At 36.2% G+C, this 24,103-nt stretch overlaps 1 protein-coding gene across 1 annotated transcript in view; it reads left to right on the top strand.

The window, feature by feature from the left end:
- LOC106474100 (somatostatin receptor type 5-like) overlaps nt 1-23,759 on the top strand; it is a 27,495-nt gene extending 3,736 nt beyond the window's left edge. The window contains exon 2 of the mRNA XM_013934792.2: nt 21,822-23,759. Coding sequence (XP_013790246.1) covers nt 22,335-23,570 — 1,236 coding nt within the window. The 5' untranslated portion in view covers nt 21,822-22,334 and the 3' untranslated portion in view covers nt 23,571-23,759. The remainder of the gene's footprint in view (nt 1-21,821) is intronic.
- Nucleotides 23,760-24,103: the final 344 nt, after the last annotated feature.

Below are 24,103 nucleotides of genomic sequence, written 5' to 3' on the forward strand. Positions count from 1 at the left end.
AACCGGTAACTATAACCAGCCGATACTGTGGTACAACTATACTTTACAAAACCGGTAACTATAACCAGCCGGTACTGTGGTACAACTATACTTTACAAACCCGGTAACTAAACCCAGCCGGTACTGTGGTACATCTATACTTTACAAAACCGGTAACTATAACCAGCCGGTACTGTGGTACATCTATACTTTACAAAACCGGTAACTATAACCAGCCGGTACTGTTCGACAACTATACTTTACAAAACCGGTAACTATAACCAGCCGATACCGTGGTACAACTATACTTTACAAAACCGGTAACTATAACCAGCCGATACCGTGTACAACTATACTTTACAAAACTGGTAACTATAACCAGCCGATACTGTGGTACAACTATACTTTACAAAACCGGTAACTATAAACAGCCGGTACCGTGGTACAACTATACTTTATTAACATGCTGTCTGGGCTTGTTTAGTCATGAACTGTCACCTTGTCTGAGGTGATTCAGTCACGAACTGATACACTGCCTGAAATGGTAGTCATGAACTGACTTACTGAATGAGCTGGTTCAGTCATGAATTGACTCATTGGATGAGCTGGTTTTGTCATGAACTGACTCACTGGATGAGCTGGTTCAGTCATGAACTGATTCATTGGATGAGCTGGTTCAGTCGCGAATTTGTTAGTTGATATATTTCCCAAGTGTTCGTAAAAATGGTTCGCAAGAGAATCAGACCAGAGGGTTACCATCTTTGGTAAAAAACAAAAACAGAGAGACAAAAATAGTTGAGTTAAAGTTGAATACTGGAGTTATTCTAAGAAACATTATTACACTAAGTAACCCCTTACTTACCGACTGTACTTCCTACCTAACAAGTAAACTACTTGGTAAAACTAGCATGAGTAATTCACTAAGATCCGCTAAACTTATGTCGAGAATGTCACCTGGTGAACTTTCATTTCTTTAAAACATGTTTATTACAGTACGAAGTTTATAAAATATTGTTCATGTTATTACAGATCGGAGCTAACAAAATCTTGTCCATGTTATTACAGTACGAAGCGTACAAAAATCTTGTCCATGTTATTACAGTACGGAGCTTACAAAAAGCTTGTCCACGTTGTTACAATACGGAGCTTACAAAATCGTGTCTATATTATTACGATACGGAGTTTACAAAATCTTGTCCATGTTATTACAGTACGCAGCTTACAAAAATCTTGTCCACGTTGTTACAGAACGGAGCTTACAAAATCGTGTCTATATTATTACGATACGGAGTTTACAAAATCTTGTCCGTGTTATTACAGTACGGAGCTTACAAAATCTTGTCCGTGTTATTACAGTACGGAGCTTACAAAATCTTGTCCGTGTTATTACAGTACGGAGCTTACAAAATCTTGTCAACATAAGAACTGCTCCTCCCCCCAAGTAATAAAACAAAAACGAAATACATGAAGGGCAGTTATTAGGACGTTCACTGACTTACGACTGGTCAGTAAGTAACATTTAAAAAGAAAATGGTCCAAGAGGTATACAATAACACGATTTGGTAATATAGCTGATGGATCGGGCGTGGGCAAGTCCTTTGCATGACCGGACTGTGAATCCGAGAAGCGGTTTGCATCTGGTGGACGCAAAAATTTGGTACATCGGTTGTTCTATGACAGTAATGGTCAAATCCTACCATTGGGTATAATTGATTTGTGCTCTTGGACCGTGGGGTGTGGTATACTCCAGTCGGTGAGACAAGAAGAACTCTTGGTGGGGCTGTTGACTTCTTTCTAATATATCAATCCAGAATTAGGAACGGCTCGCACAGGCTTAGCTTTGCGCAAAAATTCATAACAACAACAAAGCCGAGTAAATCTAATGAGAAGGTAATAAGGGCAGACGTCACAAGTCGAACAAGTACGAATTCTTCTGATTGGTTGATTTTTAAGGAAATGTTCCAGCACGAGGGTCAACAACCTCATCGCGTCTGTGCTAAATCGCGTGTCTTCTAGTGACCTTTCTTAAAATGATATTAATCGGATTATAGTATTACGATATAAAGAAGCTGTTTCTATTGTCGAATTTCTGCATAACGATGAAGCTATAAACTGGCTTTATTTCGTCGACTTCAGCCACTTCATTACAAACTATTTCCGACTATCTTGTAACATTAAAATCCCAGGTTCGATTCTTGAGGTGCACATGGCGTGAATAGCGGCATAACATAAAAACGAAACTAGGGAAGACAAACGTCTCGTGTACCCAGAATTCCAAGCGTGTTGTGGACTTTGAAGTGGTGAGATCAATAAGAAATGTCCTACTATTAATATCATCTATCGAAACCTAACAGCATACTTTGTATAATGGTTGGTATTTGGTTAGGTGCCGAGTTTAATTGGTAATCAGTTTTTATTTTGATAAGTTTCACGTCGTAATTGTACGTTGTGTAAGTTAGATCTATCGCCGTTGTTCTCCTTCCAAAATAGGTCACCAGACTCCCAGGAAAATGTTGCATAAGATGAAAGAGGGTTATAAAGCTGTAATTGTCCCTAATGATTAGAACCCAGAGATTTGTATTGGTGAAAGACGAGAATACAAATCGAAAGAGCATCAAAGTCTCATCAGCCATGAAAGACAAAAATGAAAAATCAGGTATCCTGCAAATGCATGAAATTATATAAAATCTCGCCAGTAAAGAAAGCCAGAAACAGCTTGATTTCTATCATCATCAGCCTTCAAAAAAAATTCGCATGTAATAGCTTTTATCATAACGGCTTCCCTTTTCAAAACAGAACAGATATCCCACGATTACAGAAAAAAGTCTCTCATATCAAAACAGAACAGATATCATTCGATTACAGAAAAAAGTCTCTCATATCAAAACAGAACAGATATCATTCGATTACAGAAAAAAGTCTCTCATATCAAAACAGAACAGATATCATTCGATTACAGAAAAAAGTCTCTCATATCAAAACAGAACAGATATCCCACGATTACAGAAAAAAGTCTCTCATATCAAAACAGAACAGATATCCCACGATTACAGAAAAAAGTCTCTCATTGTTTTACCCTTCTAGTATGTTTCTAACATGATAATTCTAATATTATTAAAGAAACACCGTTAACGCCAAAGAAACTTGTTATGAACACTAGTCCATCTACGTTAGTTCAAATACAACAGTCAATTTACGGTAGTCCAACTACAACAGTCCATCTACGGTAGTCCAACTACAACAGTCAAACTACGGTAGTCCAATTACAACAGACAAACTACGGTAGTCCAACTACAACAGTCAATGTAGCGTAGTTCAACTACAACAGTCGAACTACGGTAGTCCAATTACAACAGACAAACTACGGTAGTCCAACTACAACAGTCAATCTACGGTAGTCCAACTACAACAGTCAATTTAAGGTAGTCCAACTATAACAGTCAATCTACGGTAGTTCAACTACAACAGTCCATCTACGGTAGTCCAATTACAACAGTCCATCTACGGTAGTTCAACTACAACAGTCAAACTACTGTAGTCCAACTACAACAGACAAACTACGGTAGTCCAACTACAACAGTCAATCTACGGTAGTTCAACTACAATAGTCCAGCTACGGTAGTCCAACTACAACAGTCAATTTAAGGTAGTCCAACTACAACAGTCAATCTACAGTAGTCTAACAATAACAGTCCATCTACCGTAGTTCAACTACAACAGACAAACTACGGTAGTCCAATTACAACAGTCCATCTACGGTAGTTCGACTACAACAGTCAAACTACTGTAGTCCAACTACAACAGTCCATCTACGGTAGTCCAACCAGAACAGTTCATCTACGGTAGTCCAATTACAACAGTCCATCTACGGTAGTCCAACTACAACAGTCAATCTACGGTAGTCCAACTACAACAGTCCATCTACGGTAGTCCAACTATAACAGTCATCTACGGTAGTTCAACTACATCAGTCCTTCTACGGTAGTCCAACTACAACAGTCCATCTACGGAAGTTCAACTACAACAGTCCTTCTACGGTAGTCCAACAAGAACAACTAACTTACGGTAGTTCAACTACAACAATCCATCTATGGTAGTCCAACTACATCAGTCCATCTTCAATGTACAGAGTTGTATTTAGTTTAATAATTCTTGAGAGTATTTCATGCAAGAAATTCGCCTCAAAATCTGTAATAAATAAAGAGAAACACTGGAATAAATGCACATCAACCATCAGAGAAAATATACATCAATCACCAAAGTGAATACACGTAAAGTACCAGAGAATACGTACGTCAACCACCAAATAATATACATATCAATCATCAGAGAAAATTTACGTCAACCACTAGAGTAAATGCACATCAACCAACAGAGAAAATACCCGCTAGTTAAACTGTTAGAGAAAAAAATATCAAGATAAAAAGATAAGCAATGAGGAGAAAGTAGATATTCTAATTTAGCTTCAAGCAAACTGGAAAGAAATGAATGAATTCGACGAAAGATATAAAACAGAGAAGACACATGCCCGTAACATAACGAAATGGAACTAACTTAGTCGTAAACTAAGCCGGACAAAGTTTTTCAAGTGGCCAGTCTACTGCGAGAGTTGACTGGTCAGTCAGGTCTTTGTCTTTTTTTTTACTCACCCCTGTCTTATCCTACATAGTTTTCTTACCACGATCTGATAACTTTTTTTTACTCATACTTTTCCATACTGTCCCTCATCCCCCACCCTATCCTATCCTACATAGTTTTCTTACCACGATCTGATAACTTTTTTTTACTCATACTTTTCCATACTGTCCCTCATCCCCCACCCTATCCTATCCTACATAGTTTTTTTACCGCGATCTGATAACTTTTTTTACTCATACTTTTGAGTTCTAAAGTCTTCATAATTTTCGATTCTACTTTTATGGAAACATTTTCAAAGAGCATAAAACACTAAAAGCAAATGTACAAAAAAAAAGAAGAGAGAATTCGGTATCTTATAACGACCGTAATCACGCTGAAACAAAATTATTTTAGAGCTTAAAATCTAATAATCACAGACTTCCGCCCTGAACACCTGGCGGGTGTATGTGAAACTATCAGAGTACATTGACAAGCATGTTTGTTTAAGTAACTACAAGTTTTTTGTTTGTTTTTTCTTTCAGGGGCCGCTTATGCATTATCTAATTACAGCTTAATTTTGCTGTAGATATTATATAACACCTTCACAGCCTCTTTTTTGTCCTTCACTATTATCATTTTTCGAATATATATTATAGAAAATCCAATAATATCCAACAGATAATGCAATTGTGAAATATTAAACTATGGCCGTGACAGCAGAATATTGTTATAATAAAATTAGTGACTTTAAGACGACACTTAGCGGACTCATTATCCCTGGATTTGTCTATCCTACCGTGTGATCAAACTTCGACAGCATTCTGTAAAGTAAAGCGGTATTAAATTAATGAGTTTGTAAAGGAATAATCATTTCTAGCGTGACGTCATTCCTGTTACCACGGTAACAACGTCGATTGTCAGCAGACCGCTAATAAAACATCTTCAGGCTTAATGGTTATGCTGTAAGTTGAATTATTAGCGAAGCCTATATCCCTCGTCTCAAGTTTCGAGGGCATAAAAGTCAAGGTAATTACTGCATATTATTTACAGCAGCCATTAACATTCAACATAGAACTGCTGTAAATAAAGCCTTCTAAATAAACTGGTACCGACACACTGCTATAAATAAAGCCTTCTAAATAAACTGGTACCGACACACTCTATGTTGAATGTTAATGGCCATTAACATTCAACGTATAATGTGTCGGCACCACTTTATTTAAAAAGGTATATACTGGACTTTATTTACAGTAGTCATAAACATTCAATATAGAGTATGGCGATACTAATATATTTAGCATAAGTCTCTACGGTATTTTGTGGCAAAACTTTCACCTCCTACACTTCAGACAGAGGAGTGAACCATGTTTTAGTGTCTGTGGCAAGTTCCTCACTCTAAACAGAAGAATGGACCAGGTTTTAATGTCTGTGGAGAGTCCTTCACTTCCTTCACTCTAGACAGAAGAATGGACCAGGTTATAGTGCCCGTGGCAAGTTCTTCACTCTAGACAGAAGAATGGACCAGGTTTTAATGTCTGTGGTCAGTCCTTCACTTCCTTCATTCTAGACAGAAGAATGGACCAGGTTTTAGTGTCTGTGGTGAGTCCTACACTCCAAACAGAATAATGGACCAGGTTTTAGTGTCTGTGGTGAATCCTTCACCTCCTACACTCCAAACAGAATAATGGACCAGGTTTTAGTGTCTGTGGCGAGTCCTTCACCTCCTACACTCCAAACAGAAGAATGGGCCAGGTTTTAGTGTCTGTGGTGAGTCCATCACCTCCTACACTCCAAACAGAAGAATGGACCAGGTTTTAGTGTCTGTGGTGAGTCCTTCACCTCCTACATCCCAAACAGAATAATGGACCAGGTTTTAGTGTCTGTGGCGAGTCCTTCACCTCCTACACTCCAAACAGAAGAATGGACCGGGTTTTAGTGTCTGTGGTACGTTCTTCACCTCCTTCACTCTAGACAGAAGAATGGACCAGGTTTCGTTGTATCTTACTCTTTGTTTGTTTGTTGTTAAGCCCAAAGCTACACAATGGGTTATCTGTGCTGTGTTATTAAAACCCTATTTTTTAGAGTTATAAGCCATCAGTATTATCGCTGATCCACTGAGAGCATCTTGAACTTTTTTTTTGTATTTAAACCCTTTACAATCAAGCAGAAGTTTTGTTGATATGTTGACAGAAAGATTAAATAAGTCAACTTTCTGTTTTCAGTACTTTTTCATTGATAATTACAGATGTCACTTCCACATCAGTCTGAAACAAATTCATCATTATTACTAGTATATTTGACGTCACTATATAAAACAAATACTTCTTCATCACAGTTCAAGACCCGGCGTGGCCTAATAGTTAGCGTGCGAACTCCAAGTCGTTAGCTCCTAGGTTCGAGCCGCGATATACTGCTGAACACCCCTACACTTCCATTTCTGGGAACGTTATATTTGTGACAGTTAATTTCCTTAGATAAGAGTAGCCCACTAGACTGCGAGTGCTGCTGACTGGTTGCCCCAGGTGTAACTTAGAGATGGTTATGCCTGAGCCATGGGGTTTCTGACCTGGTCATTTTCCATGACTTTCAGTTGAACATTTGTTGTATTTTCCATGACTTTCAGCTGAACATCTGTGTTGAAAGTCATGGAAAATACAGCTGAACATTGTGTTGAAAGTCATGGAAAATACAGCTGAACATCTGTGTTGTATTTTCCATGACTTCACATTTGTTGTATTTTCTATGACTTTCAGCTGAACATTTGTGTTGTATTTTCTTCGTTACCTTGGTGATGTGAGAAACGACAAAACTATAGTAGTAGTACCAAAAAAATGGCCTTTCTTATTTAACAGCCTCATATAATCCTGCCGTATCTTTCGCAAGGTAAAATAGAGATTGATTTTTTTATAGCACAACAACACGAAAGGATACAACATTAGAGGGCCAGGCTATAACAAACTAGTAACTGAAATCGTTGTGTAACTAACAAGGTAATGGAATAGGTTGTTGACTTAGTCGCTCACATTACTCGTATAGCCACATTGTTGATTAATTAAGCGGCTTAGCCCATTTTATGTGAAAAATTATTGGATGTACCCCACAGCATAAACATCAGCTCGGTATTAGGCCTAATCAGTTGACAAAATCACTTGATGCGTAGTTTAACACAAAGTAATTGTTAGATTATTGCCCTAGCTGGATCTGAGATTTTTTAGTAATAAAACTATGTTTTATTAGAAACTTTATCTCTTAAAAACTTTCAAGTAATAAAACTTGCTGAAGTGATTGGAATGTGAAAGACTTTTCGAGTTTCTAGTTTACTTACATAAACGAAAACTTCGTTCTTGAGCCAATCAAATCAAAACAGACACTTAGCCGAAAGCAAACTGGATCACCTGCAGCGAACAACTCATTTTAAAAATGTTTCGCGAAAAGCTTGATTCTTAATCTCTTACTTAACGAAATTAATTCTAAGAAAAATATCGGCATTTTTAGTAAACTAATAAGAATGTGAGTAATAATGAAACACTTAAGTTGTCACTTAAACACTATTCAACTGAAGTCCTGGTTCAAGGACTTAATGTACAGTGACAGACAAAAGATAAATACGTAAACCTAATTCCTACTTTAAAAAAAAAAAGAGGGTTGTGAATAAACATCTTGCTGTAGGCTATGTTTTTAAAAACTTTGATGTTTGTATTAGGTAGTTAGAGAGAGTTTTGAAGTCAAATTATAGAATTTTCTTGGAAGTTTAGGAAACACTTTAAACGCCGTGAAACGCTAGAGTAGATTATTGATTAATTATCATGTCTGTTACAGTAGTGGAATAATTACTTATTTAACTTTTTCGTTAATTATTTCGTTTGTCACTTTAGTTTTATGAATATAGGGCTTATGTTTCAAACAAGTATTACAGATACCAGAAAGTGCATCACGTCTGAGAGAAAATTAGTAAGTGTAGTTGTTGTGTCTGCTTTAGTACAGCGAAAGTTACTTAAGCAAAGTTATAAAATTGTAGTCGAATAAATAAAACACTTTCGCTGTCATTACGTGGACTTCACTTTGTGTTCTTCTTTATACCGAATAACCCGGGTCAACAATAGAAATCGTTACAATACTTAACGAAGTGTACTTTCGTCTTTTTTCTTTCAAGTCTAACGAAACCAGACATGCTGAACGAAGTTTCACTTGTAACATCCGGGTTTCTGAGACCACTAACAGTCATCAAGCAAGTTATCAAGTATCATAATAAGAGAGTTTCAGGGATTTGTAGTATCGCTTAAAGCTTACAAACAAACTTCTTGTTATACTTTATAAAATCTCTTCGTAGTTTATCAGAATGACCTTTTAAAGAATCCAAAGAAACTTTATCAAAGTTAAGAAATTATATAATAAAGAATCGTGTTTATTTCGACTTTATACTGCTCTATTGTTTATAGCCATAAACCTGTTCATATGAACCTAAACGTAAGTCACAAACGTGTTTGTAGGAACTTGAAATAAAATGAGAAAACTGGCCATTCAGTATTTGCATAAAATTCATTCCTGAAAGAGAAGACCAATCTTTACGAGGAATGTCAGGTTATCGAAATTCTTGTTATGAATTCGGTAAAGTTCATTCAAAAGATATACACATACCACTGTAACTTGAGCGTTGTCTCTGTACAGGTGTGGTTGTGGTAACATAAACAAACCACTATAACTTGGGCGTTATCTTTTTACCACAACCACACCTGTACAGAGATAACGCCCAAGTTACAATGGTATGTGTATATTACCACAACCACACCTGTACAGAGATAACGCCCAAGTTATAGTGGTTTGTTTATGTTACCACAACCACACCTGTACTATACACATACCACTGTAACTTGGGCGTTATCTCTGTACAGGTGCGGTTATGGTAATATACACATACCACTGTAACCTGGGTGTTGTCTCTGTACAGGTGTGGTTGTGGTAACATAAACAAACCACTATAACTTGGGCGTTATCTCTGTACAGGTGTGGTTGTGGTAATATACACATACCACTGTAACTTGGGCGTTATCTCTGTACAGGTGCGGTTGTGGTAATATACACATACCACTGTAACCTGGGTGTTGTCTCTGTACAGGTGTAGTTGTGGTAATATACACATACCACTGTAACTTGGGCGTTATCTCTGTGCAGGTGTGGTTGTGGTAACATACACATACCACTGTAACTTGGGCGTTATCTCTGTACAGGTGCGGTTGTGGTAATATACACATACCACTGTAACCTGGGTGTTGTCTCTGTACAGGTGTAGTTGTGGTAACATACACATACCACTGTAACTTGGGCGTTATCTCTGTGCAGGTGTGGTTATGGTAATATATACATACCACTGTAACTTGGGTGTTATTTCATTACACTCGTGATTATTATTTTGATTGTGATTATTCGGTTTATAATGGAACTAAGTTTTATAACTTGGTCTTTAGTTAAATTTAATGTCTCCTCAAGACCGTTACAGAAAGTTGACAACAGTGAGGTAAAAACTCCTGAAAACGAAGGGACGTAGACAAAGGTAAACCATAGTTTTACATATTGTGTTAAAAATTTTAGTTTAACCTCTGGAAGCGTTGAATAGTCGTATTTTTTTCTCATCTTACTGATGTTTAGACAATTTGTCACGTGACCTTAAGGTTTACTAAGAGCCTTTATACATGTGTATATATAATTTCCTTAAGATTTATCAAAACGTGTATTTTGTAAAATTACCTCATAAAATTTTCATTTCTGTATAATCTTCAATTCATTCAGTAATTTTGGATCAATTTAAATTATTTTTTACAACTTTAAACGAAGCTAGTTTACAAAAATCCTTTCTCCCTTCATTGCTTTTTTATAATATTTTTCTGCGCCTGACTCGTCCTTGGCCGAATAATGGAAATTTTTGTAAAGAAACGTTAATGTCGGTTAAAATTAAAATTAGATATATTCAGTTGTCCCTGGTAAACAGCAAGCTACTCTCTAACACAGAGCTGGTTTTCTCAAGTCTTTACTCTTCAGCTTCAGCATCTTCATTGTACATGGTTTGAGAAACTTCATCATAAATATTAGGTAACAAAATCTGTGTCTCCACTCGTGTGCGAAACGAAACAAAAGGTCTGCTCGACAAACACGTTCACAGAATAAGCTCGTTATTGCTCATACAAGTGAATTGAAATCACAGAATAAGCTCGTTATTGCTCATACAAGTAAATTGAAATGGTATTAGTTGTTATGATTTATCTAAAAGGTCTGCTCGACAAACACGTTCACAGAATAAGCTCGTTATTGCTCATACAAGTAAATTGAAATCACAGAATAAGCTCGTTATTGCTCATACAAGTAAATTGAAATCACAGAATAAGCTCGTTATTGCTCGTACAAGTAAATTGAAATCACAGAATAAGCTCGTTATTGCTCATACAAGTAAATTGAAATCACAGAATAAGCTCGTTATTGCTCATACAAGTAAATTGAAATCACAGAATAAGCTCGTTATTGCTCATACAAGTAAATTGAAATGGTATTAGTTGTTATGATTTATCTAGATGACATTCTGTTTTCTGCACGTTTCTCTAATTCGTGAAGTTCCACAATAGGATGTAAAACAAAAAATGTTTTTATTAACCGAAAAATAGGTGTGACGTTATCAAGTTACATCGTAACACTCTTAGAGTTAGGAGTATAAACCTTCATTACATCGTAACACTTTTAGAGTTAGGAGTATAAACCTTCATTACATCGTAACACTTTTAGAGTTAGGAGTATAAACCTTCATTACATCGTTACACTCTTAGAGTTAGAAGTATTAACCTTCATTACATCGTAACACTCCTATAGTTAGGAGTATAAACCTTCATTACATCGTAACACTCCAATAGTTAGGAGTATAAACCTTCATTACATCGTAACACTCCAATAGTTAGGAGTATAAACCTTCATTACATCGTTACACTCCAATAGTTAGGTGTATAAACCTTCATTACATCGTAACACTCCAATAGTTAGGAGTAAAAACCTTCATTACATCGTAACACTCCTATAGTTAGGAGTATAAACCTTCATTACATCGTAACACTCCAATAGTTAGGAGTATTAACCTTTATTACATCGTAACACTCCTATAGTTAGGAGTATAAACCTTCATTACATCGTAACACTCCAAGAGTTAGGTGTATAAACCTTCATTATATTGTAACACTCCTGTAGTTAGGGGTATAAACCTTCATTACATTGTAACACTCCTGTAGTTGGGAGTATAAACTTTCATTATATTGTAAAACTCCTAGAGTTAGGAGTATAAACCTTCATTACATCGTAACACTCCTGTAGTTAGGAGTATAAACCTTCATTATATTGTAACACTCCTAGAGTTAGGAGTATAAACCTTCATTACATCGTAACACTCCTAGAGTTAGGAGTATTGCAATTACAATTTTATAGTTACCATAGGAATTTACTGAAGAAACGTTCGTGTGTTCGGAAACGTTCATTAAATATGTTGTTATTTGTCACTTATGTGGTTGTGTTGTTCATAACTATTGTTTCCGATTTATTATGTATTTCAAGCCTGCCTTACAAGTGTCTTTTCTATTAATTATAAACCTTTGGGTTTGAATTTTTTTGTTTGTTTTTCACCTTTTCTATAGCTAAGGAAATGTTTTAATTGAAATAATAAAATATAAATCATATTTGCAACACCTTAGACCAGTTACTAAGAGTTCTATCTTTAAATTTTCTTAATGTTTTTGATAATTCCAGTATTTCTTGTGAAATCCGAACAGCAACAGACAAGCTACGAACAATTATTAAAGATAATAACGATATTGTGTAAGTGGTGACACTATGGTAACTCATGTCCACTTGTGCTTCCCTCACTCTTTTCAAGAGCTGAAGCGGTGACACTTTAGTGTCACTGGAAATCTAAAACGTAAGATTGTTGCGTCGTGTTGACAAGACTTTTGGAGCCTTGGCTTAATACAGGTCAATTTGAACGTGACGTTTTATTCCCTGACCGGCGTCACTTTAGAAAAAAAAGCTCACACCAAGTAATCTGATAAAGTACCTCGTGGTTCATTCTTCTTGTAAATATCAGGACAAACAGTAGATTAGTTGCGCAATGGTATTTAGAAGAACAAGAAAATAGTCCCCGTCATCTTGCAGTATACAAGATAACTTTAGTCCTAACAATGTTTCCGTACGTATAATAAAATGATAATGTACGCAGAGCCGCCTAATGACGAATACAGTGCACTTTTTAATATTTGAGTTGTTCATCCGAACTAGTCAAGAGCGAAGGCGTAGGCCTAATCGAACTGTTGAAACTATGCTACTTTTTGTTGTCATGGCAATGTTATCGGAGAGATTTATCTAAATAATTTTAGTTAGAAATTTTTAAACATGGCGATAATCCTATTTAAGTTAATATACATACCTAGTAACTTATTTTTTTCACCTAAATTTCATTGAATAGTGGCTTTTAATGTATTGAATATTTCCTATATTTTTACGGAATCGTTCGGCATTGCCGAAGTTACAACGAAGTGAAATCCAAAATGGCGCACACCTTTTGTATAAAACTTATTCCGTTTATGATGGTTTTAGGCGCTTTTATTTCTATTAAGTTGCTTTCGTGAGGGACAAGTCTCGTTACTTCCCACATACACCTAATAAAAAGAAAGACTGAAACCAAGTGAATTTTTAAATCAAGTGCAGTAGAACTTATAGAAAGTTTTACGATTCAAATATCAGAACTAACGTCAATTATAAACTTTGAGCTGGTTGTGAATCAACTGAGGTCATTTCCAAATATACAACAGTTTTGAAATCAGTACATTTATATTTAAATTCTTATATTTTTCTACATTTCAACAACATTTGTTAAATTGTAGTATATTCTTATACTAAATAACGTTTTATTTTAATAAGTTATTTTAAAGAATATAAAAGTTTTATCTAGCAGGTGTCGCTTTGTGTTACAGAGGTTTAGTACGTTATAATAAAACGCTTTTTCAGCTTAAAACGTCATTACAGTCCATGTTGCCACGTCCAGTCGTGCTCTGTCTGACGACCGTGCATCTTGACAATAGCTCCGCAGGGTAGTTTCCACTGCAAAACGCTCCCTTGTAAGGCTGTCATGTCTGAGGCACACCTTTCCTCCCTAATGCTTTCCATAAGCTATCTAGTGCAAAAAGATGACGGTTTCCCAGCATTCATTTCAAACAGCCGATTGCACCAAAACCTATAGGCGCTGCACCGTACAACTAGACTGGTGATATGCCTTCATATTTAATAGCATGAATACTCGTTTCATTATCCACCCGTTTGATATATTCAACGATTGAACAAATATGTCGGGGAAGCACCCCATGTACTCGTGACTGAGTCGATCTTCCAGACAAAGATTCTTCTTAATTATTTTGCTTACAGTCACCTGAGGCATGTGAACGGCTTTTACCACCGACCTTTGTGTTTGTGGATTCTCATCTGTTACAAGATGCCTGATTTTGTATTAGATGTTACTGGACACTCTGGATGGCTCTGATGTTCCAAGTTGATCGACATTACTTTGCTTTCCAATGCTGTACAAGAGATACCTCCATTCTGGAAATTATGAATCACCGATGTGAACACATCTTTATGATCTGAATGTATGAAAATTTTAACCCGGAAAAGACTGCTATTTACTCTTCCCAAATGCGATCGATTCTCGGTAGCATCACACTACTTGCTAACGCCAAACAATGTTAAAATGTAATTTTGATATATGACGTTCTACTGCGACCATATATCAGCTGTGGTTGTTCCGTGACTTGCTGATTTGCATATTCAAAATCGTACTGAACCCTCTGTATGTCTATTTTTTTTGTATGCTCACACCCATTCTCCTAGTTTTAGTTCTATATCATATCAAGTAATGAATACGAGTTAATTGGAATATTATTTCAGCATAATGATACGCTATTTACAACGGAATTTATCACCAAGCCACTGAATATTATATTATAAGTAAAATATAGAAAAACCTTAAAATTTTAATAAACAGTAATTTCTTGAAGGCTACTTGGGACTTATTAGCTAGTGTGGGTTTGTTTGTTTTTGAATTTCGCGCAAAGCTACACTAGGGCTATCTGCGCTAGCCGTCCCTAATTTAGCAGTGTAAGACTAGAGGGAAGGCAGCTAGTCATCACCACCCACCGCCAACTCTTGGGCTACTCTTTTACCAACGAATAGTTGGATTGACTGTCACATTATAACGCCCCCACAGCTGAAAGGGCGAGCATGGTTGGTGGGACTGGGATTCGAACCCGCGACCCTCTGATTGCGAGTCGAGCGCTCTGACCACCTGGCCATGCCGGGCCAGCTAGTGTGGAAGAACAATGTTTAAGCAAAGAAATCTGCAAAAGGTTGAGAAATGATAAGATTTGTGAACAAACGTCGTTTGGTGTAGAGATGATAAGGCGGTTCAGGTCTTAGGTCTACAAGAAATGTACTCATGTGTACTAAATGAATGAATGAAACATTTAAAGTCTGCTATTCTACCTCTTATTACATACGAGTTAAAGCTAGGCTTCCCTACACTATAGTCAGAAGTATCAGTTTGTTTCTTGATAAGCACAAAGCTACACAATGGAATATCAACGCCCGATTTATAGCGCTATAGGCCTTCATACTTACCGTTGTGCCGGAGGGGGGGGGGGCAGAATTATCCGAACTTTCTGTTGCGTTGTGGAAATACTGGAAAAAGGGTGATTGTTGTTTTTTTATTGATTTATCAGTGATTTACAATTAAATTTTTAAAATATGTACTCGTTCTTTTAAGTTTCAACACTATTTTCTCTTTTGGATGCCTCCACCCCACCCACTCATAATGTCTCAACGCAAAGTCTGAAAGCTTATAACACACACAACAACAACAACAACAAATATCACAGATAACCAATTGTCAATTGTGTGACTGTGTGCTTAACAAACAAAACCTCTTTTGGATATCTTGTGCTCTAGCGCCATCTAGTGGCAACAGTAAAGGGAGAACTAAATTTCTCTGATGAAAAAAAAATCTTATTTAGTGGTTATTGGTGTTCTTCTTTTGGATTATGGCTAATCAGGTTATTTTGGGCTGCTTTTGGGATTATGGCCAATAATGTTAATTAGGGTTTGTCAGGTTTGATGGGGCCGCAATTCTTTACAGTAGTTGTCTGTGATTTGTTGGCGATAAATTTCAATAATAACAAATAACACATAGTCTACTTGTTTAAATGATTATCTTTTCCGTCAAAAGTTCACACTAGCTGACTCAGTTACCTTAGAACTCAATTGACAAGACGAATTATTCCTCTCTACACTGTTATCATAATACAATCAGTGATAAATTCACTTATGTTACCCCGTTGGTTACCACAGTTGTATCCAGAGCTTTAAATAATTCTCTTTTACGTCAAAAGTGCATACAGTCTGGTTCACTTACCTTAGAACTCAATTGACAAGATGAATTCTTCTTCTCTGCTCTGTTATTACAATACAATTTACTATTATTAAACTTTGAAATTCGCCATTATACACTCTTTATGGCTAAGTTCATGATCACCCAGTCTATGTGTATCTCTACCGTTTTTTTTAAAATCATTTTTCGACTTGTATATATATATATATATATATATACTGTTGTGAATTGACGTCATGTTACTAGAACCTTCTGAATTTTTCTCGATGCTGTAGTCGAGTATTGTTGCATCATATAATATCTAGAACTTTCTATACACTACTTACTTTAATGTTCCTACTATATGAACTACATAACACCCTCGTATTAAACTTAAAATGAACAGTCGTGTATGTCTAAGAGGGCTTCTTTTGGAATTATGGTTAATAAGATTAATATGGGCTACTTTTGGGATTATGGTTAATAAGATTAATATGGGCTACTTTTGGGATTATGGCTAATAGTGTCAATTTGTCAGTTGCTAAATATATTATCACACAAATTAGTTTGTTTTTTAGGTTGAGATTAAGAGTAAAGATTCATGTTGAATACATGGTCAAGTGTTGGGTACACTTCCTGCAAATTCGAGATATGATATATAGTGTAGGATATAATGGTTAATACCTCGTAGTGTAACTAAGCCTAGAACTGCAAGCTGCTATAAATGATCCCACCTTTATTTTTGTTGCTGTCCACGTCGTATCGATCCAACAGAAATTATATCAGCATTTTTTTGAAAGATTGGCGGTAGTAACATATCATGTAGTTTTATTCGACAATAAGATGTTTTCAGAATAGTTGGTTCGAGAATGGTCTTCATTCTTCGTGTGAGTTTCGCTAACTTGATTTTACACACATGGAGGGATGTGATAAGAATACGTTGACCTTTTCCATTGTTTCCACACAGCAGATAAAGTTGTAGAACATCTGGTAACATGAGTGTCTGTAACACACTTCCCATTGTACGAAATGATTACGTTTTTGTCAAACCTGAAACGTCCGTTCTTTAACAGTTGATTAAAACATTTGCTGTGTAGACTATTTAACGAAGATTAAAAGTTCATTAGCTGCTCTATTGGGACATTAATCATACATGGACGCTCTTCCTGTTCATATCGCACGACATCACAAAAGTTAGTTCTTATTTGTTGATAAAAGATAAGCAGAAGCTGTACTATCCTGTTTTACTGACGTTAACTCCCCACCTTTTTCCTTAACGCTTAGTCCTAAATGTATCAGTTGTAAACTTAACATTAATCATTATTAGGGTACACATTGTAGAATCAACATTCACATATTAAACTTTAATAAAATATATTAGTTATTAATTACTAGTATACCAGTCCAGTTGTCAGTGACTTATAACTCGTCTAGATAGTATACCAGTCAGGTTGTCAGTGACTTATAACTCGTCTAGACAGTATACCAGTCCTGTTATCAGTGACTTATAACTCGTCTAGACAGTATACCAGTCCAGTTGTCAGTGACTTATAACTCGTCTAGATAGTATACCAGTCCGGTAGTCAGTGACTTATAACTCGTCTAGATAGTATACCAGTCAGGTCGTCAGTTACTTATAATTCGTCTAGATAGTATACCAGTCCGGTCGTCAGTGACTATAACTCATCTAGAAATTCATCAGTCCAGTTTTCAATGACTTATAACTCATTTGATTAGTTTGCTATTCCCAACCTTTTTAAGATTGTTAATCGTCTACTCTCGAAAAGCAGGTAAGATTTGTGGCTAGCGATGTACACAATATTTCGTTGTGGCCTTTTGATTTTACTTTACTTTATCATCTGTTTGTATATCTTAAGATGAAAATATAGCAACTTCATTCAGTTGCTGACCAATAGGAATAAACAGAAGCTGATATATTTACTTGCAAGAGAAAAATCTATCTGATTGAAACGTAATCCAAGAATCATTGCAAAACATATAGTTTATAAATTTGAAGTTACATCAATTTCCTTAGCAATAATTTTGGATAAGGAATTTGATTATTATCTGTAATCGTATATCCAAATAATAGACGTTCTGTTTATATTTAGTATTTACAAATAAGAGGACGAAATTTTATATGGTTGTGATTTATAATAATCCATTAGATGTTATTGTACAGCTTAACCAATATAGGTTGCTCTAGTTATTTTCTGTAAGATTATCTGAACATGATACTCGGAAAGAGCAATCTATTCACTAAATAATGTAATAGTTTCTATGTTACATGTCCTGTAAACGTTTTGTTTACAAAACGTAAATCAATAATTTTGCTTCATTTAAACAAATTCAAAAAAACGGTATAAAGTGGACATTTGTGAGGCTTCATTCGACAGCCTTAGACTCGTCGTCTTTATTTGTGTAAAAAGAAGTCGAACAGAAACCCTATCAAGTTTCCTGCAGTTGACAAAGAAGGTGGTCTTGATAGGCCTAATGTCTCAAACATAGGAAATTACTTCCACGAACTTGCCGGTTTTAGTGAAATACTTCAATATATTTACACACAATAAGTATAGAGTGAAACATTGTGTTCTCTCTTTAAATGAGTTAATAAAGTAATATATATTGTGCCTGTTTTGATGTAGAATCTCTGTTCATTAAGACTGTCTTAAAAGAGACGTTATCAACCAAATTTATGAGTACAATCAAAACTGTCTACTAAAATTTCTTTTCAAACAGTTGCTGCAAAATGTTGGTGCTCAATGGGATTACTTACCATGAAACAATGGGATTACTTACCATGAAACAATGTGATTACTTACCATGAAACAATGGGATTACTTACCATGAAACAATGTGATTACTTACCATGAAACAATGGGATTACTTACCATGAAACAATGGGATTACTTACTATGAAACAATGGGATTACTTACTATGAAACTGCTGTTAAGATAAGCTCGAGGATAGCACTTAATCGTACCCTCCCCTTTTCTTTAGGGTTGTTTAGTTACAGTGTTTTAATGGTTGTCTACTGTGTTCACACGGTATATTTAGTTACAGTGTTTAAACGGTTGTGAACTCTGTTCACACGGTATATTTAGTTACAGTGTTTAAACGGTTGTGTACTCTGTTCACACGGTATATTTAGTTACAGTGTTTTAATGGTTATATACTTTGTTCACGGTATGTTTAGTTACAGTGTTTTAACGGTTGTGTACTCAGTTTACACGGTATGTTTAGTTACAGTGTTTTAATGGTTGTCTACTGTGTTCACACGGTGTGTTTGGTTACAGTGTTTTAATGGTTGTCTACTGTGTTCACACGGTGTGTTTGGTTACAGTGTTTAAACAGTTGTGAACTCTGTTCACACGGTATGTTTGGTTACAGTGTTTTAATGGTTGTCTACTGTGTTCACACGGTGTGTTTGGTTACAGTGTTTTAACGGTTGTCTACTGTGTTCACACGGTATATTTAGTTACAGTGTTTTAATGGTTATATACTTTGTTCACGGTATATTTAGTTACAGTGTTTTAATGGTTGTCTACTGTGTTCACACGGTGTGTTTGGTTACAGTGTTTTAACGGTTCTGTACTCAGTTTACACGGTATGTTTAGTTACAGTGTTTTAATGGTTATATACTTTGTTCACGATATGTTTAGTTACAGTGTTTTAATGGTTGTATGATCTGTTCACACAGATATATAGCACACAATATATATATATATATAGTACATAATATGCGATATTGTTATTGGATTGTTTCATTGTTTCAGACGGTTTATTAGTTAACTGTAATGCTGGTTGTCTAATCTTCCTGGGCACAAGAATATACTTGTGTTTCAAGTACATCCACTTTAACAAGACTCGTTACTCTTCTTTTTTGGCACCATTTCTAAAGAAATTAACCTCCTGTAAAAAAATAAAGAAAGAAAGACTTAAAGAAGAAGAAGACTTGTTTTGTTTTATTATTTTAACTATACGAAAGTCTAAGCTTTATTACTCTACACAGAATAGCTAGAGTTTTATTAAAGTGCCCTCTATCGTCGCAATTAAGCGTAACAAGTGTTCTCGTCAATCGTTCCCGAGAACATTGCTTGTATTCGTTATAATCGGTGATGAACCACAGTACACGATTACCACACTCCGCGTTAAACTCGAGCTTCGTAAAATCCACTTCTTTTACAAAATGCGAGTGACGCGGACGTGATAAACGTAAAAAGTCAGAAATACGAAACGATCGAAGCTCGTGTCGTGAAGAGGCTGGACCAATGCAGCGTTCATATCGTACCTAAACAACAGTTTGTGGCTGTTATTATTTAGTTTCTATTCTCTTGAAAGGTAAATCCATAGTTCCAAATTTAGTTTTCTTACAAGTTATCTGGATAAAATACACTTTAGTAATAGTAGTGTTTCTTTTTCGTGTAATCTGACCGATTAGAAGTATATTAAATATTAAATTAGAATTTAAAAAAACAAGGTTTAAACAGGCGTTGTTCATCCAAAATGATTCTCCCAGAAAATTTTCAGAATTATTTTGATAAAATAACTTTATATTCGTAAGATTGGTTCATTAACACTTCTACATTAATACCACCGTGTTAGAAGATTGGTTCATTAACACCACCATGTTAGAAGATTGGTTCATTAACACTTCTACATTAATACCACCATGTTAGAAGATTGGTTCATTAACACTTCTACATTAATACCACCATGTTAGAAGATTGGTTCATTAACACTTCTACATTAATACCACCATGTTAGAATATTGGTTCATTAACACTTCTACATTAATACCACCATGTTAGAAGATTGGTTCATTAACACTTCTACATTAATACCACCATGTTAGAATATTGGTTCATTAACACTTTTACATTAATACCACCATGTTGGAAGATTGGTTCATTAACACTTCTACATTAACACCATGTTTGGTTTTATTTTCAATATTTTTGATAGCAAAAATATGGCGTTTAACATTGCTTTTGTTAATGTAAAAAGTACGTGTCCATTTCTTGGTAGCATGTTTCGATAACTGAGCTGGTCTTTGTTTTGTTAGTCGTATGTTTGAGTAAGGTAGGTAGGTGTATTCCATTTTGTTAGTCGTGTGTTTGAGTAAGGTAGGTAGGTTTTTCTATTTTGTTAGTCATGTGTTTGAATAAGGTAGGTAGGTGTATTCTATTTTGTTAATCTTGTGTTTGAGTAAGGTAGGTAGGTGTATTCTATTTTGTTAGTCGTGTGTGTTTGAGTAAGGTAGGTAGGTTTTTCTATTTTGTTAGTCATGTGTTTGAATAAGGTAGGTAGGTGTATTCTATTTTGTTAGTCATGTGTTTGAGTAAGGTAGGTAAGTGTATTCTATTTTGTTAGTCATGTGTTTGAGTAAGGTAGGTAGGTTTTCTATTTTGTTAGTCATGTGTTTGAGTAAGGTAGGTAGGTGTATTCTATTTTGTTAATCTTGTGTTTGAAAAAGGTAGGTAGGTGTATTCTATTTTGTTAGTCATGTGTTTGAGTAAGGTAGGTAGGGGTATTCTATTTTGTTAGTCATGTGTTTGAGTAAGGTAGGTAGGTGTATTATATTTTGTTAGTCATGTGTTTGAGTAAGGTAGGTAGGTGTATTATATTTTGTTAGTCATGTGTTTGAGTAAGGTATGTGTTATCTGTTTACATGTTCACCTGAATAAAAGCATATGTTTGGATTTTCTGTCAGTTGTTCTTGTGTCTTTTTGTGTGTGTATAAAACCAAATGGATTGATTTTGTGTTGTTGTTTTTTTTTGTTTTAGATCTTGAAGCAAAGTTTGAACTCCTGGAGATAATCATGTGTTAATCTTCACCCCAAACTTACTAATACCCAATAGGAGCTGAATAGTCACTGATAGTCGACCAATGAGATCACATCTCCAACTCAGTCTGACCAACGAGAATTGATATCAGCCTGGTAGAAAGTGCGCTGACCAATGAAATGTGTTGCTGTTTCAATTTAATCATATCTCTTGCATCCTGAACCCTTCCTCTGTCAAAATTGATATACACGTGTTATTTATAGTTTGTATAAATGAAAAAGTTTTGATAAGACACACTCACACGCGCGCACATCTAATAAAATCTTTAAGAAGTTAACAACTATTTTTGACAGATCGTGAAAGAAGTAATGTTTCATTTTCAAGTTACCACAGAAGAATCATAGTGCTTGCGTAGTTAAAAATCCAACAGATTAATCTGTTATCACTATTTATTGTCGCAGTGCTTCTAATGTGTTAGAAACTCGCAGGTTACTGTGTTTCAGCAAGTTAATAATGTCAAACGAAACGGAAGGCCTGAACGAAACTGTGATTTTGTTTAATGATATTAACAGCTCTCTGACCAACGAAACAAGTCCTCCAGAGGTGTTGCCAGGCTTTGTTCTCGAGCTAACAAAGATTTTGTATGGAGTCGTGTGTCTGGTTGGTCTGGGTGGGAACTCTTTGGTCATCTACGTCGTTGTACGCTACTCTAAAATGCAGACGGTGACCAATATGTACCTACTAAACCTGGCTCTTGCTGACCAGATGTTTTTAATCGGACTACCCTTCCTTATTGCAACTATGGCCTACGGATACTGGCCATTTGGACTGGTCATGTGCAAACTTTACATGACCAGCACGTCAATTAATCAATTTACTAGTAGTCTTCTGTTGGCCGTAATGAGCGCTGACCGTTACGTGGCCGTGTGCCACCCGATCTCTTCTCCACGCTACCGGACGAGCTTTATCGCCAAGCTGGTCTGTTTCTCAGCCTGGACGCTATCTGCTCTTCTTATGATCCCCATCTACATCTATGCTAATATAATGCAGTCCAGCAGAGCCACTACCTGTACCATCTTGTGGCCGGAAAGTGATTATACGGCTGGCGGGCAGAAAGCCTTTGTCTTGTACTCCTTTACAATGGGCTTCGCCATCCCCTTAATCCTCGTTTTGCTCTTCTATTTCCTGGTCATCTGTAGGTTAAAAACCATTGGCCCCAAGAAAAAGTCCAAAGAAAAAAAACGGTCACACCGAAAGGTCACTTACTTGGTTCTAACGGTTATCACGGTGTACGTGATCTGCTGGTTGCCATACTGGGTAACTCAGGTCTACTTGTCCTTCCTGCCCCCAGACAACAGCGGTAGTAGCGTGGGGATGCTGGTCTTCCTAGTGGCTGGTTGGTTGTCCTACGCCAACTCTGCTGTTAACCCAATCCTCTATGCTTTCCTGAGTGAGAACTTCAAGAAGAGTTTCGCCAGAGCTTTCGTCTGTGCTGCTACCAAAGACTTCAATAACCAGCTTCAAGTAGAGAACAGCATGTTTCCCAAAAACAGCAGTCGAGGGTTAGGAAGAAAGCGTGCTCACCAAGGAAGGGCAGTCAGAGAAAGTAAGACAGACGTAGAGATGTCGACGGGCGTTGTTCTAGTTTCTCGCTGTAGCAATCCCCTTGGAGAGAAAGAATCTCTGATGACAAATGGTCCAAATCAAATACCTCTCAGCACCGAAGGTACCCAATCTCAACCCCAGTAGCTCGTTGAACAGATGATGTTGAGTTGTTGTTTAGGATGGAATAACTTTAGAACGCTTCGACTCCAGCTTGTTTGGAAGTTTGGGCTTTATATTTGAAACTGTATAGTATGCAGAAAGTGATCACGGATCATACAAACATTAAAAAACTCAGTTAAACCTTTTATTTACTCTCACTTGAGGATTATTCAGTTCAAACATAAACTTGTAAATAACCTTCATTAGGACTTTAGTGAAGAAAGATCTAAGTGTAACAGATATGGAGAGTTGAATTTCTTCATCACAATTCGTGGCTAATCTGGAGCTTTCAACTTCTACATCAACGTTTGTGGCTAATCTGGAGTGGTCAACTCTTACATCAACGTTTGTGGTTAATCTGGAGTGTTCAACTCTTACATCAACGTTTGTGGTTAATCTGGAGTGGTCAACTCTTACATCAACGTTTCTGGCTAATCTGGAGTGGTCAACTCTTACATCAACGTTTCTGGTTAATCTGGAGTGTTCAACTCTTACATCAACGTTTCTGGTTTATCTGG

The sequence above is a fragment of the Limulus polyphemus genome, unplaced genomic scaffold, assembly GCF_000517525.1.
Source record: "Limulus polyphemus unplaced genomic scaffold, Limulus_polyphemus-2.1.2 Scaffold6819, whole genome shotgun sequence".
NCBI classification, from domain to species: Eukaryota; Metazoa; Arthropoda; class Merostomata; order Xiphosura; family Limulidae; genus Limulus; species Limulus polyphemus.